The 16,321-nt window shown below is 38.6% G+C and overlaps 3 protein-coding genes across 5 annotated transcripts; 2 read left to right on the top strand and 1 right to left on the bottom strand.

The window, feature by feature from the left end:
* Positions 1–565: 565 nt before the first annotated feature.
* LOC137720541 (DEAD-box ATP-dependent RNA helicase 18) lies at positions 566–4,113 on the bottom strand. The gene is made up of 11 exons (XM_068459626.2): positions 3,737–4,113; positions 3,343–3,579; positions 2,950–3,207; positions 2,768–2,847; positions 2,548–2,653; positions 2,331–2,444; positions 2,151–2,249; positions 1,960–2,049; positions 1,528–1,634; positions 1,310–1,453; positions 566–1,172 (listed from the first exon to the last, which is right to left on the bottom strand). Exons 1-11 carry the CDS (start codon positions 4,004–4,006, stop codon positions 902–904), a joined length of 1,776 nt encoding a protein of 591 aa, XP_068315727.1. The 5' UTR covers positions 4,007–4,113; the 3' UTR covers positions 566–901.
* Positions 4,114–5,216: 1,103 nt separating this feature from the next.
* Positions 5,217–10,874, top strand: LOC137720797 (uncharacterized). Of its 3 annotated transcripts, XR_015962303.1 has the most exons (12): positions 5,217–5,499; positions 6,012–6,054; positions 6,242–6,295; positions 6,920–6,983; positions 7,551–7,607; positions 7,793–7,899; positions 7,992–8,030; positions 8,677–8,765; positions 8,875–8,953; positions 9,586–9,633; positions 9,785–10,022; positions 10,380–10,874. XR_015962303.1 is itself a non-coding variant. In XM_068459906.2 (11 exons), exons 1-11 carry the CDS (start codon positions 5,324–5,326, stop codon positions 9,863–9,865), a joined length of 837 nt encoding a protein of 278 aa, XP_068316007.1. In that variant the 5' UTR covers positions 5,217–5,323; the 3' UTR covers positions 9,866–10,342. The 3 variants fall into 3 exon arrangements, 2 of the variants coding, with proteins under 2 accessions (XP_068316007.1, XP_088549998.1); XM_068459906.2 differs by lacking the exon at positions 10,380–10,874 and having other exon boundaries at positions 9,785–10,342; XM_088693872.1 differs by lacking the exons at positions 6,012–6,054; positions 10,380–10,874 and adding an exon at positions 6,055–6,068 and having other exon boundaries at positions 5,368–5,499; positions 9,785–10,342.
* Positions 10,875–12,896: 2,022 nt separating this feature from the next.
* Positions 12,897–16,185, top strand: LOC137721275 (protein trichome birefringence-like 33). Its single transcript, XM_068460380.2, has 6 exons — positions 12,897–13,188; positions 13,285–13,496; positions 14,782–14,959; positions 15,056–15,255; positions 15,350–15,508; positions 15,641–16,185. Exons 1-6 carry the CDS (start codon positions 13,009–13,011, stop codon positions 15,978–15,980), a joined length of 1,269 nt encoding a protein of 422 aa, XP_068316481.2. The 5' UTR covers positions 12,897–13,008; the 3' UTR covers positions 15,981–16,185.
* Positions 16,186–16,321: the final 136 nt, after the last annotated feature.

Here is a 16,321-nt window from a genome sequence, read left to right as displayed (position 1 = left end):
GAAATAATAGAAAGAATGAAGAGAATAGATTGAAGGAAAGACGAAAAATGTTAAAAAAGAAAAGGAGAGAGAAAGAAGAAAAGAGAGGTATATTTGGAGTGAAAGGGGATGATGGAGAGAAAAGAAATAAATGAGTTTAAGTTTAAAAACTCACTTTTATGTTTTTAGATAATAGACTATAGTTTTTAGTTAGTGTTTAGTTTTTGAAAATAGTCTAACCAAACAAGTTTTTAAGGTCTAAAACTTGAAAATTATTTTTGAGTTTAAAAAATTAGAATCAAGTAGAGTACTAAACAGGTCTTAAGAAACTATTGATAGAAATGTTTACCACTATTTGGATCGAGTGGTCATTACTGTTCAATGTTATGCCCTCCTATGATGTGTGATCACGGTTAAGCCACGTCAACATTTTATATTAATTTTTTTATAGAAATAATAAAACAAAAAATAATAGGAATATAAAATGTTAATATGACTTAACCGTGACCACACAAACAAGAGGGCTTGGAAAGAGTATGAAAATGAGAGGACATACAATTCACCTCCATGTAATTCAACACCAAACTGTAATCAAAGTAGCTTTGATTTCCTACCGTCTGGTACACTTATCTGTTTCTGCAATCTCTATCGTATGAGCTTGTCACGGTTACAAAGAACGTAAATAAAATAAAACGAGTAAAAGGGTCCCCATATCGAAAACTATCAGGAGCAAACTTTCACCTCCAAAAGTGTCTCCCAACAATTTTTGTTGCATCTTCAAGTTTTGTCTTTTGAACAAGCTTGAGGATGCCCTGGCCACTTTGCTTGATCCAAATATGATCCCCATCCGGCTTGAAGAGCTCTAGACTACCAATCTTCCATATGTCTGGATGCCCGAAATCATATCTGCATATTTATGCCTTCAAATCAAGTCTTCTGTTCCTGTTAACTTCGCAAATTCACTTTCGTCGATAGCCCCCTTTTTGAGCTTCTTTAGCAACCGGTATTCTCTTGCCAACTCATCTTCATCTTCAGCTGACTGGATAGCACGCCTCTGCTTACCCGTTTTCTTCCTCATTGCAGCATCTGAAGGATTTGGGATCTTTTTGGTTTTTTGAGGTTTCGGTTCTTGCTGTCTTGCTTCTTTCTTCGATTGTAGATTCCTCTTTCTTTGTTTCTCGCGAGATTTATCCCTAAATGATAAACTTTTTCCTTTAGCAACGGTAGCTAGCCAGGAATGAAATTTTATACCCAACTACAACCACAGCATGGTCTCATAACACGTCGATGTTATACAACCAAACATTCAGAAATTGAAGGGAGTTCTTACTTAAATTTGATCTCCTCCAAGTTGATGTCTTCAACAGGGATGAAACCCTCTGTGGAAAGCGAGTGGTGCTTTACCTCAGGCATTGCAGGGAGCTGCAGTAGTCCGAATCCCATGCCCAATTTCCCGACTTCAAGTTCCTTCCACCTGCATTAATTAAAAGCGGAAATTAGAGATTTTTTTTTTCTTGGCCTGAATTAATAGGAGGTGCTGTTAGACACCTGAAAATGTAAGAGCAGTGATGTTCTTTATATGCACGCATGTAAGAAACAAATGCTCTGAGACCCTTTTCCATAACATCGCGGTCCTTTTTTGCGGCTGATCGGATCTGAAACAAGTTTTAAAACAACGTCACTTCAACTACTAAAAGCTCTCATAAAAACAACTAGAGAGAACACCATAAAACTAAGCTCATATTTACAAGACAGCAGCATGATGGATAAATTGATTTAATCAATAGCATTGAAATACATGGACAATGAAGTCAATTTGTTTTACATAAAGTGCTGGCATCATTGGACACATTTTAAATCAATGTCCACTCAGTAAAAAGAAGCCTGAATACGTTTACAACAGGTATAACGAGGAATAAATTAAGAAGATTATTTTTCCACAATAAGATTTGATAAAGTGCACCATAAAATGATGCCTACCTGAGGAACAACATCAGCAACATCATCAGAGCATTTCCTTTCTTGTAGAGGAACTCTTCTTATCCGTAGGAATTCTACATAAGCTTCCTCCTGCAACAGTGTGACCAAAATAAGCACCTTCAACACCATAAATGAAAGCAACACAGAAAATAAGAAAAGAAAAACGAGTCAAACAGATTCTATAACTAAACCTTTGGCAATAGAAAAACAATCGCACTTCCTTGTCTACCCATACGAGCTGTTCGGCCAACTCTATGCACGAACACATTTGGATCTTGAGGGGTATCATACTGAAATATCAACAAACAAATGGATTATACTATTTAGCTTTCAAAACTGGTGATGACCATCTACACGCTATTGTAAGCTACCTGCACTATACAGTCAACGCCTGGAATGTCGAGCCCACGTGCAGCAACATCAGTACACAGAAGGACGCCGCTTGAGAGAGATGTAAATGAGGCCAAAGCTTTGTCCCTTGCGGCCTAGAAAGCAGAAAATGTTGAAAAAGCAAAGAACAGTGAGTTCATGAAACACTAACTCAAAGATCGATCGAGTATACTGAATCACTGATCTATAATGTTTTACCTGCTTCATCTTCCCATGTAGAGCAATCAAAGGGAAACCCTTCAAAGGACCAAGCAATGGAAGAACAAGTCCCCAGTAGTCAACACAAGCACAAGTCATGAAGTATCTACAGAAGAAAACACAGAAAAATATGAAAATCACTTTACAACGCAAAACAACCTTCAACCTCGAAGCTAATTCGACCACATTCACTAAAACATACTAATCTCATGTTACTTACACTATGGTCTTGTTAGACTTATTCTTAACAAGAAGATCCACAAGCTGTGACGGTTTTTTGTCTGCCTCACACTCCAGATACTGTATGAGAGCGCACGGTCAAAGGCGAAAACAATTCAATAATAGAGAAGCTACACATTATTGACAAATTAGTAATCGTTGATGTTATGTTATAGAGCATACCTCAAGGGCAAGGCCAGAAGGTGTTTTAGAAGAGGCTAATTTTTTCCTTAACGCCGAATCACTCGATTTTGTTTCAGCTCGTACTTCAACCCTCACAGGATTCCTTAGTCCTGCTCTGGCCAGCTCTTCAACTGCCTCAGTTTGGGTAGCTGAAAACAGACCAGTTCTACGAAGCTTCGGTAATCGAGACATAATGTCATTTAACTGCTTCTGGAACCCCATATCCAATAGTCTATCGGCCTCATCTAAGATCAAAATCTGCAACAATTATTGACAAATGAGCCTCTATCAGCCTATACAATCGAATTCCACGAAACAAATTTCAATCAAATCCCAAAACATAAACTTTCAATTAAATCCCATCAAATGCAACTCCATTTACAAATGCATTACCTCAAGGTTCCGCAAATCCAAGCCATCAATGCGTTCCATAATGTCGAATAGTCTTCCCGGCGTGCCGATCAACAAGTTGGCTCCTTCCTCTTCGATTTGTTTCATGTCTGATTTCACTTGGCCTCCACCAACCAAAAGGACGCACTTGAAATTCGGCAGCGTCGAAATGAAGGGTTTCGCTACATTGTATATCTGCGAAGACAGCTCCCTAGTCGGAGATATAATCATTCCCATCACCTGCACAAGCACAAAAATTTCTTTTTCTTTCTGTTTCTCTTCCATTTTCTCGGCAACCAAACAGTGTTTAGCAAGTAAAAATTCTACTTTATCGGCAACCAAACAGTGTCTAGCAAGTAAAAAAAGAAAGAAGATTAATTAGTGGTGTGGACCAGACCTCTTGAGGTTTTGGAGTGGTTGAAACTCGCCGGAGTATCTCCACCATCGGGACCACGAAGGCTAGGGTTTTGCCTGAACCAGTGGCGGCGTCCACCGCCACGTCCTTGAAGCTGCATAGTAAGGGGATTGTGGCGGCTTGAACGGGAGTGCAGAACTCGAACCCGCCTTGGGATAGGGCTTCGAGAACCGGTTCGGAGAGCGGCGGCTTGAGGTCGGAGAAGCGGGTGTCGCTCAAGGCGCTGCTGGGGTTGAAAGAGTCGGCGTCCATGGCTTTCTGTTTTTCTTCGCGGTTCGCACGGTTAGGCTATCCAGCTTCCGCAGCGGCAGTATAAAGTTTGTCCTGTTTTCTGTTAGACGACCTGTCGTTTGGGGTTGCGAATAAAAGATGCCTAGCCGGGCGATCCAATTTGTCACTCGCGGTTTAGTTGGTTCGGCCCAGGCTTTGGTCAATATATACAATTATATCATATTTACATCATAATTTACAAACACTTTTACACTACATTTTATACCATAATGTTTTTAAAAATACAATTTATTTCAACTACTTTATTTTACTTATAATTATTTTTAAAGACTGAAAAAGTAGTTCTTTTATATATATAAAACAATTCCAAACTAGCTTTAAGAGCAAGTCCACCCCTTTGGCCGGCTCACAACCCCCAAAATGGCCTGGCACCTACAAAAAATGCTCCAGCCCAACCTAATAGGCTAGCACCCAACCCAAGCCATCTCATAGGCGGGGCCAGAATATGTTGAGCCAAGGCCTGGCCATATATGTGACATTATGCTGACGCCAGCGTGACATCACTGGCCATTTTAAATTGTTTTGCTCCAGGCGTGTGGAAACATGCGGGAGTGGCCGCGTGTTCCGACAAGAAAAAACAGGTGAGGCCTGCATGTGCAAGTGCAACAGGGGCGAGGGTCCAGATGCCATGCGGCTAGTTCTGGACCGTTGAATTTCCAATGATAAAAAAAAAATTGAAATTCAAATCCAAAGCCTAGCCATGTGGTGCAATATGGGCTGTTGGATTTGAATTCTTTTTTCAAATTCAACGGTCCAGATTAATTATCTTAATAAAAAATTGTTTAAAAATTCATAAAAATATATTTTTTTTCTATAAATACCTAACCATCATATTCCACCTTACACTACATTTCAATATTTTCAATATTTTCAACACTTTCAACCAAAATAATACTTTCAGATAATGACACGTGGCGTGACAAGATTGGTTAAAAATCTTATCCGAAGTTAAAACTATTTTTTTTATTTTATAAAAAAATTAATAATATTTTAAATGGACTAGGTGCCAACGTATTTTGTAGGTGTGAAGATTATTTATGCCAGCGTATTTTTTAAAATTTGTGCCAATATATTTTTTAGAGATGAAGAAGCATTTGATCAATTTACTGTGATCTATCACTGTTCACCGCATTTTTTAAGGGTGGACTTGCTATGCATATTCCAAACCGGACCCTGTGACCCGTGCGTACCGTGTCGTTTGGTTAAACGCAATGCCGTGTGGTTTCAGAACGAGTTGATGAGATTTTAACCGAATTGGTGTGAACTCCGTCGCCAACAATGGAAGTCCGACTCGGTTTTCTGAAATGGGTTGCAGTCATCTTAACGATTCTGGACCGAGTTAACTCGGTCTCCGGTAGCTGCCATTTCAGTTTCGTCGACGATAACAAGCTCTACAACTACACTCTGGACTCTCCCATCCCTTTCTTCCCTCATGGCGTCCAAAGCGAAGATGGGTACTCTCTCTCTGTCCCTCCCCACTCTACTTGATATGGGGTTTTCTTATTTTCACGAATTGTCAATGGAAACTTGTATTTTTCTGGTGGGTTTTTCTGTGCATGCCTTGCAACTGTTTGATTGCTGTGGATGTTGTTATGAAATTTGTGATTTCTATGTTAGATGCACGAGGTTCTTGGAATTCTGCAAAATAATGTGCTTCTCTCCTATTAAGCATTTCCGAAACTGGTTTTCATTAAGGCGGCTTAATGCCCTTTTGTTCGAAAGAAATTTGGTCGAGCCATTCTGATTTTGCCTAGTTTGATATTTGGAAGCATCTTAAACTGCAATAGTTATATGGTACATTACGGTTTAAGGGGTTGCAGAGATTTTTCGCACTCTTGAGCTTTGGACAGAGGTTGTATTCTAGCCGATACTCTTATGTATGGCGGCATTCGTGATGTAATTAGTTAATCATCAATTTGGTCAAGCAAAATTCAGTTTTCCTTGCTGTTAAACTTCGTTACTACAGGTTCTACAAGGTGGCAGCAAATGAGACTGTGCTCTGGTTTCAGGTTCGCTCCATCAGGTCACACCTTTGTTTTTTAACTGATATTTTGTACGACGATGATCATGATAATATCACAATGCCGTTGTTTGTTATTTTCTTTAACTGATATCATGTTAACGTTTACAAGCCTAAGCCTTATTAATGTCGCGAGGTTCATTATTGAGTTTATTTTCTTTGACTCTCTGGAGCAGCTTTGCAATGGAATGATTTTCAATCACGACCCACCTAGATGTGTTGATTGCCGGGTAAATTTGTCAGCTCTATTGCTATTATTTTTTTTATGTTGATGATATAGAAGGCACTGAGACTGTTGCAATTTTGAAATGATTCGCACTTATTTACTTGGTACTTAGTTCCTCCCTATATTTTGATCCGTAAGGGAGCTGCTTCGGGGTTTGCTCTCATTTTCTCTATGTCTGCCTTTGAAGACAAAAGAGAGGGTTAGAGAGAGATGGCAATTTGGAAATTGACAGCTAAAGCTGGAACTTACACTGCTAGCTAAAACAACTTGAGAGTTATTTCTAAATTTAGAATCTAAAACTAGCATAATGCTGCGGAAGTTAATAGAATATTGCAACAGCTTTCAAAGGTCCTAATTGTCATTTGCTTCCCTTTACTTTTCATGAACCTGATGCTTGCACTGATAAGTGATAACCTTTATTTTGGATTCAATTACTGATAATTCTTTTTAACAATTGACCTGAGTATTACTGTTCACATATAATTCCAGGCTCTTGATCCAGGGTGTAATGGGCAGAGTAGCCTTTTGTTCAAAATTGGATAAGAAAGATAAAGATAGTAATATATACTTCCTACCCAAATTTCTGTAGAATACCTTATTTATTTGACTATCATATTGAACATTGCAGGATTGTGGGGGCGCATCGCGCTGTGGCATGGGTTGTAGTGCGCTTGTGGCAAACAACATAGGAGGTACGTATCCTTTGCTTTTTCAGATGATTAATGACATAGCCCTCCATGTACTTTACTGTATCTATTGCTTGTTGGTAAAGTCGAGAAAAGGAATTCACATTCAATTGCTTAGGTATGAGAGTGGTGGTTGGTGACTCAATCATGTTTGGGAATAAACAAATTAATTTCTTTCAGAAATAAGTTCTTTTTGTTGACTGGCTCTGCAGAAGTAGATCTTTAATTTGGACATGTTCTGGAGCAAATAAAGCTTTAAGGATCATGATCAGATGAATGCTTTTGCAAGTTGTATTGTGATACATAGTAGCTATTCACAAATAGTGTAAAAAAAATTGTGACAGTTAAACTTTTTAATGACATCGTATGCTCTGTGGCTTCAAACAAAATTCTCTTGATTTTCTTGTATAATGTGCTTTGATACATTAGAAATTGGGAGCCTGTGATGCCCCCATTTTAATTTCGAACAAAGCATGAGACTGTGAGGGCTTTCTCATCTAATTTGGATTGAAAATTGTTCTATTTTGGAAGACTGTATTTAATCTTCTAAAATGAACCAAGCGGTAACTGCAGGTTACTATGTGTGCACTACCATTGGGCGTGCCTCAAGCATTGACATGAACATAATTGGTGAGATTTCTTTTCCTTTTTTTTTGGAATCTCCGCCAGATATAAAATTGTATGATACTTTCAAGGTTTTCATTACTATAGCTTGAATATGGCATTGCGCAAATGTGTATGGACATGCATGCTTTCTGACCAGATTGATTTGGTTTGTGCATAAAATTTTGGAAATTTATGACTTGTTATGGCAGACAGGAAGAATCCTAACACCGGTGTCATTGTTAAGATGTCAAGTAGTGGCCTAAAGTTCAACTGTTCGCTCTCTGTGTCTGTGATTTGTGATCCCAATAGAGTTCAGGCAAGACCTTATACGAAATTATTTGCATAATTTGAAATGATCTAGAATTCTGCTTGCTTGATGATCCAGTTTCTTATCTTTCTATGTTACAGGGGCCACATTCACTTGAGAAAACTGGGAAATGCGACTATGTGAGTTCTTTCAGTTTCAGAATATCTTTCATTCCTCCTTGCTTAGTGCTTGATCTTATATAATATGTGATTATACTTATATAAATCTGTCCATGGGAGTAGCGATATTTTGTCCATATTCTGTGAACTGTACAGTGTCCACTATGGAGTATAGACCTTTGGCCCTCTGTCTTCAGCTTTTGTATGCTAAGCTTCTTGCCTGATTTAATAAGTTCCTTTAGCTTGAATCTTCTCTCGGTTGATCTCCAGCCATATTTATTAATTAAACTAATCTGTAGACTTGTGTGGAACTGAAGATGTGCTCAACCTGTTTCATTTTCCTGCTTATCATTAGTGTGCTTTTGTGTTGCCTGAAGATGTTTCCAATCTTTTTTTTTCTTTCTCAGCTGGTGGCGCTTTATCTTTTAGGCCTTCTTTTTGTGTATATGGTTCAGGTGGAGGAAAAGGTGGTGTGGTATTGACTATTGAGAAATACAGATAAAATAGCTATGTTTGTCGTTCCTAATGTATGAAATCATGAAGCTTTGAAATGCATGGCACTGGCTCTCTGTTGACAGTTCATCTTGTGACATTGAAATGGATTTTCAGCAAGTGTATGAACAATGTATAAAATATGAGGTTCATAATCTTTTCATCCTTATTACAGGCTACAGTATTGACACATCCTTCTGGCTGTGCCAAGATTGAACACGTGCATGGGAGAGGGTGGGGCTGGCTTGGTACCTTAGGAATCATGTAAGAGTTAAATTTTTTCCTGAACGTTATTACCAATGGGAGTTTCTATGTCTACTGTTGAAGTTTTTCTGAGTCATCTTAATTGATTGATAACTGATCTGAATTTCAGAATCTTATGCCTTTTTGGAGCTTATCTGCTGGTTGGGGCAGGTTATCGATATATCAAACTTGGAGTTCGTGGAATACACGTATGTTCCTCAATTAGATCAGCTTCTTCTTGTTCAAAAAAAAAAAAAAAAAAAAAAGATCAGCTTCTTGCACAAACCATTTAGTTATGCTTGAGTTTGTCCATTCATGTGTCTTGAAATTTTTTTATGCATCGCTCCATCTATTTGCTGTGTATCAATTTGAAATGGAATTCAAGTTTCTTAAATTTATAGAGGAAAAACTAATATATGTCAAGAGTCAGGTAAAATGGTGGTCATGAATTAGGCATAGGAAACTTGGTGATAGATATCAAACAGTGGATGGTCCATTGAAGGAAATGTTGCAGGGGAGAGAGAACCAAAATGCATGCATGATCATTAGGGCAAAAGGGAATTTAAATTTGTAAGAGTCATGAAATAGGGAATCCGCACGTTCCTTTTACCATTATTACTATAAATCCATATGCCATGTTGGGGTCAAAACTATTCTTTATTTTTTTATTTTTTTGTGGCAGCATACCATTTCGAAATGTGACATGTTAGATCTCATTGCAATGGCGGAAAATATCTTAATTGTTACCCGTATTCTGGAGTCTGGGCAAGGATCCAAAGTGTTCCTTCGGTCTTTACGTTATGGTAATTTAACTATGATTTGGTGCTTCTCCTCTTTACAGATTATACCAAACTTGGACTTTTGGACCAGCTTACCTCAAAGTACACAGGTATTCTGCTTAGGTTTACTGATTTGTCTCTTTCCTCCGTATTTCTAGTGACGTGGCACAGATATAAACAATTTTCAATTAGATTGCTTTTTTTTTTTTCTTCTTAAGATCTCAATACATTGTTAATAACTACCACATTTTGTCTTTCCAGAGTTTGTTTGCATCCTTAATGCACAAATTTAGGGGCTCTTCTCATGGTCATCGAAGTACCTATTCTCCTGTCGACTTTTGAGCATAGAGATATTTGTTTTAGTTCAAGCTGGTGAATTCATTTTGTATCATCTGTACTCTGCCATCAACATTCAGCAAACAAGAGAAAGTGGATCAGTATGCGGCAACAGCCTAGTCAAAGCTAGCACTTAAGCTCGGCATGCACCATCATATAAAGGGTGCCTTCTCCGTCTCACTTATACTTTTCATTTTATTTTCCGTCACGAGTCATATATTTAGTTGTAACGTAAGGGAACCCTCCTTACCAAGTACTAGTTTAAATTTCCTTCTACATTGTGTCAGCTGCTGTTCAGGCAATTTTGAATGTATTGTTTCCACACGAATTTTAATATTTCTCCAGATAAATTAAAAAAATGAATACGTTAGATGTTTAGTGTCATGCATTATCTTGCATGTTGGAATGTATGGTAGTGTGCTACTATATCTTTTAAATATGATTTATTGAATGTTAATATCTTGCGTATTTACAGAGGCTGAATTGACGGATTCTGATTTAGATGTTTGATAAGCTGCAGTTACTGAACAGATATATTTTTATGGTAGAACTATGTTATGCATTGATGCTTACTCAAGAAAAAGCTATTGGATTTTGGATTGGTAGCATGGTGATATGATGGGAGAAAGGCTCTTTGGAGTGTTTCCCACCACAGAAACCCTCATGAATCGAAAATATCAAAGGCTTTACCTGATGTGCCATTATTTTCTTACTGATTCTGATGTGGCTGGCTAACAACATTGTCGAGGTTCTTTGAAAAGCACCAGAAAACGCAACAAATGGTAGTTTTATTGAAGTTGTCAGAAAGGTATAAGAGCAAGGGTGAAGGTTCTTAGCCACAAATCTTTCATACATGAAGTCTGCCTCATTTTGATTTGGCCATTTGCAATCTGCTCTGTGTCTCTTCTGTCTCAGGTACGAATTTATTCGTCAACTTTTGTAATGAAATTTTATGTGTTTGGAAATTTTTTGTTCTTAGGAGGGATGAATGGTATTTTCTTGGTGAAGATTATCGAAATTTATGTACTGTGAACTCTTCCTTTGTTATCTTTCTTCATGTTTTGGTGAGGAAGTGAAGGCGGTCTGCGGGTCAACAGCGAGAAAATTAATGTTTAATAGCATTTACCGTGTGAGCTTTACAGACATAGAGACAATCAAACTTTCTGTTTTGCGTCGATGCATGCATTTCTCACATTGTATTTTCTGAACCTTTTTTTTTTATTTTTTTTATAGAACATTACACTAGAGTTGGATCTACCACGTCGTTGCTTTGTCCCAATGTCATTAGAGGTCGTGGAATAGTAGGAATACATCGACTTACCTGGGTTCATAACCGGTGTCTGTGGGTTCTATTCCTATCTTTGGCATCGGTTATACCTCTTCTTTCTATGCCTATGGCTTCGGTTCCTCTCCTTCCCCCCTCCTCCCAACTCCTACTCTTTAGATTCCATCTTCGCAACTCCTATTCTTCATACTAACAAGTTATTAGTTAGTCAATAATTGTAATTAATTAATTTTGGCCAAACTATGATTATTTGTTGTGATTAAATGTGAGGTGATCTCAGCTGAGCTGCTACTTCTTTGTTGTATTATTGAGTATAGAATTAAGAAAGCCAAAGCAGGTGAATGCCAACCACTTTGAGCCTGAAATATTACCCACTTTCCAATCACCCTCCACCTAAAACTAATATTTCATCTCTCTCTCTCAAAGTAGAGAAAGTGATAGACACTATTACTTGCCTTAGAAATCAAAGCCACATTATAATCATGCACCACTGGTCTCACCCACTCCACTCCACTTGTATTCTTGGAATTCAGTTTTTCTTTTGGGGACCAGAAATGGTATTTGGTTTAATGATTTCCCAAACACAGAAATGCCTGAGATGCAATTTACTATTCATTGGCCTACCTTTGGATATCATATTGGCTTTAATTGGAAGGGAATCAAACAACTACGGCGTTGCCAAGTGATTGGGGACAAATTTCAAACTCGTATTTCACTTGACACGTCCTGGATTCGATTCCTAGTGCTGATGAATCACCCAATGGTGATTAAGAGTAAGAGAAAATGTCTCTAAGAGTCTTTCCAGCCTCTAAAAGAGTGGATTGCAAGAGCAAAACCACTAGTTGCTCTCCCTTTAAAAATTTCTTCGATTCTAGATTTACTCCTCCTTTGCCACTTAGCACTACGGTCTAGTGGTATTCCTCTTTACTTGTAAGTGAGATGTCTTATATTCAATTCTCGCCAAAGACGAATTTGAACCACATTATTGCTAGTTAATTATGAGGCTAAGCCCACCCCTCCCGTGTAGAGAATATAATTTGTTCAAGAAAAAAAAAATTTACTCCTCCTTTTAAATCACTTAATTAATTTTTCTTTTTCTGTCACAACAGTATTAAAATGGGTGCATTTTTGCTCAGCATTGTAACCACCCATCATTTGTTAGACCATTTCCAAATGAGATGTCAAATCCTAAGTGGAATGCTATGTAATCAAATTTGAAGTACGAGCAAGTTTCAACCGATATGTCAATCCTACATGGATTGACATATGGGTTTTCATATGTCAAATTTGACATATGAGAAAATGTGAATGTCAAATAATTTTTAATTATTTTATTGTGTGGGTCTCAATAATGCACCAATTATAGATCTTGAAAATTTATTTTAATTGATTTCTTTTTAAAATTGGTCATACAAATATCATTTATAACAAAAAAAACATGTCGGTTGGAAAAAAAGAAAATATGATATTGCCACGTTAGTTATCAAATTAACATTTGACATTTATTTTTTGATATCTCTATTGGAGACATTTCACCTAATCATAATTAATTTTTTTCAAAATTAAAAGGGAGCATTTATTGTGAAATTTAACTATGATTAAGTGGAAAAGAAAAACTATGATTAACTGATTAAGTGGAATGACACATGATAGATCATGCGGTGTATAATGAGTATACATCCTGATCCACGGTGGTGCCGAGACTGCCGATTTTTAATATAATATTCCCGACACACATGATTCTTATATATTTATTCTTCTCACGGACGATGAATGTGTATGGAGTCTATGGACCTCCATCTCATAATTTCCAACCGAAATTAGATCACACATCCAAACACAATTACACGCTTTCACCAGACTAATGAAGCCACGGCCGTACTCCTCCTCCGCCGCCGTCTTCCGCAAGGCTAGACTCTCTCCCTACCTCTTCACCCTCCTCGCCTTCGTCCTCTTCGTCTCCGTCTTCTACGGCGCGGACCTCACCTGCATTTTCGGCCAGCGTCAACTCACTACCAGCTCCGACCCACTCGTTATCAAAACCGTTGAGTCAACCCACCGAGTCAACCAATTTCCTATTGCAAAAATTTGAATATTTTTCAATTTACTAAATTGGGTTTTGCGTTTTGCGCTAGGGAAGAAGAGGGAGAAGCTGCCGTTCGCCGTCGGCAAGACCGACGAAGGGTGCGACGTGTTCAGCGGGAGGTGGGTTTTTGACGAGTCGACTCGGCCGCTTTACAAGGAATCGGAGTGCCCGTACATTCAGCCGCAGCTGACCTGCCAAGAACACGGGCGGCCCGACAAGGACTACCAGAAATGGCGGTGGCAGCCCCACGGCTGCGATCTTCCCAGGTCAGTTGCTCAGTCACTATAATAAAAAACGCGTCAATTCCTCGTTTTAATCGGCGTTGTTTGGGAAAGTTGAGCCGATTTTTTACTTTCCGTTTTGAGCTTTACAAAAGGCATCGTACGACCAGAACTCTCCTAGTTCTGTATCCCTACTTACGTATCTCGTCACCGACAAACGAAACGGTTTTGTCCCCTTGTCCTTGTTTGACGAACCGGTTTTCCCAATCGAACCGGCTCGGTTGCTTCCCGCCGGCCGGGTCGACAGTCGTTTATACGCTGCCGTTATGTTCCCGGGGAAATCGAGATCGCGTACATTCCTTCCATCTGTCGCCCGTTCGAGAAAACTAAGGGACGGGGCCCACTCTTCCATAAAACAACGGATCAGGATCCTCTCCTGACCTTAAAAGGGTGTGCTGAGCAGACACTTCTGCCGTTAAAATTTAATCTAATAATTACAAACTGGAGATTCTTTAAAAGTTATAATAATTGTAGTATTTGGATCAAATTTCAATAATCACGATTATCTACTGAGCAGGCTCAGTTTTTATGGGTCAGGAGAGGATTCTAATCTACAAACAACGGGGATGTGGTGGGGCCCAAATTGTGTACGGGCTTAGGGAGTTCGATAATATGGGCTATTGAGAACGGCCCGGAAATTATCTAGAAGTGCTTCTATGTATTAGAAGCGTTTTCAAGAGAAGCATGTAACAATACTTTGATTTTTACTAAACATTTCAACGTGTTTATCATAAAATTACTTTTAACATAAGCGCAAGCGCTTGTGAGCATATGTACTTAGAGATACAATCTCAAACAGGGATTAAGATCCTCTCTTGATCTCGGCCCACGGGCCAAGCAATCAGGACATTTAAGAGAGAGAGATATGGACGTTGGAGAGAGAGATGTGTTGTGTGAGGTAGGCTAATGGGATAGACTAACGTAGACCACAAAATTTAAGGTCTGGATTGCTCGGTTCGCAGGCTTTAGAGTTTGAGATCCGGAGAGGATCTCAATCCCTCAAACAGCCCCTAGTTGTGCCACAATTGTCCTAACAAATTATCGTATGTTTAATTTATTCATAAACAGCCAAGTTAAAATACATAATTTTACTTTCTAATAATATATACTTCTGCATATTTGTCACTGGTAGTTTTTATTTGGTGTTACAATGTCATTGGTATTAACATTAATTTGATAATCTATAAAAATCATATATCCTTCGATGATGGATTTTTTCTAATTTACCAATAGAGTAACATGTATAACATTTTTCTCACAAATTATACAGCTTCAATGCCACATTGATGCTCGAGACGATACGAGGGAAGCGGATGATGTTCGCTGGAGATTCTCTGAACCGGGGTCAGTATGTTTCCATGATTTGTCTTCTCCACAAGCTCATCCCGGATGATGCCAAATCCATGGAAACCTTCGACTCAGACTCGCGAACTGTTTTCACAGCCAAGGTGACATTTCATTGACGTTTTCACTTTTTCTCATGCTTCTCAAATGTGCATTGACGTTTTACTGACTCTTACTATTCTTTGTTCCATAATGTGTAGACATACAATGCCACAATCGAGTTCTATTGGGCGCCGTTTCTGCTTGAATCAAACTCGGATAATGCTATCGTCCATAGGATATCTGACAGGGTTGTTAGGAAAGGGTCGATCAATAAGCACGGCAAACATTGGAAGGGCGTTGATGTATTGGTGTTCAATACTTATTTGTGGTGGATGACCGGCTTCGAATTTAAAATATTGTACTTTCTTGCCCCTATCAAATTATAAATTGCTTGACTCTCTCTTCCTATATTGCTTAAAAAAATGTCTAATCACTAAAATTTTAATTTTCAGACTAGGTTCCTTCAATGATGAAGTGAAAGATATTGTGAAGCTGCCAACGACAGAGGCTTATCGTATGGCGATGAAAACTATGTTAAGATGGGTGCGGAAGAACATGGACCCCAAGAAGACAAGGGTCTTTTTCACTAGCATGTCACCTTCTCATGGAAAGTGAGCACAATTCTCTCAACCCTATTTATTCAAATCATACATATAGCATTCAAAATTGTGAGGACCCCGATGCGTAACTTGTGCTTGAAGTTTTCACAAGATTAAGGTGGACTGACATTTGATATTTGGCAGTGGTATAGAATGGGGAGGTGAACCAGGAGGTAACTGTTACAACCAGACTACTTTGATTGAGGATCCAAACTACTGGGGTTCAGATTCCCGGAAAAACATAATGGAGGTAATTGGAGATGTATTCAGCAAATCGAAGGTGCCCATTTCTTTTCTCAACATCACGCAACTCTCAAACTATCGCAAGGACGCCCACACATCAATCTACAAGAAGCAGTGGTCCCCTCTGACTCCCGAGCAAATAGCCAACCCTGTTAGCTATGCCGATTGCGTGCATTGGTGTTTGCCTGGCCTTCAAGATACTTGGAACGAGCTTCTGTTCGCCAAACTTTTCTATCCTTGATCATGGTCCAAAGTGGTGAGCTCTCGTCCTCTGCCCTTTCAAGATGGTCATTGCATGGTGAGATCTAGCTGGTGGCAAGGAATAAGTGTAAATTAGTTATCCATGAAAAATGTGAGATGGAAGATAGATAGATTGAATCCTGCTTTGGAGTTGAAATGTGAAAAATGAAAATTTTGTTATGAAATTTGAGGTTTTTGAAGGAGAATACTTGAGTATAGTAATTAATTAAAAGAAAGTAGAGAATTATCACATTGTTTTCAAAGGCACTCTGTTCCGGTCATGTTTCGTAGACGGCTTTGAAGCCAAATGACATTGTAATTTTTGCAAACCATCAGGTATCA

The sequence above is a fragment of the Pyrus communis genome, chromosome 1 (assembly GCF_041283825.1).
Source record: "Pyrus communis isolate YQ-2024b chromosome 1, ASM4128382v1, whole genome shotgun sequence".
Taxonomy (NCBI): domain Eukaryota; kingdom Viridiplantae; phylum Streptophyta; class Magnoliopsida; order Rosales; family Rosaceae; genus Pyrus; species Pyrus communis.
The sequence above is the reverse complement of the archived record's forward strand: the minus strand, read 5'-3'. Positions and strand labels throughout refer to the sequence as shown.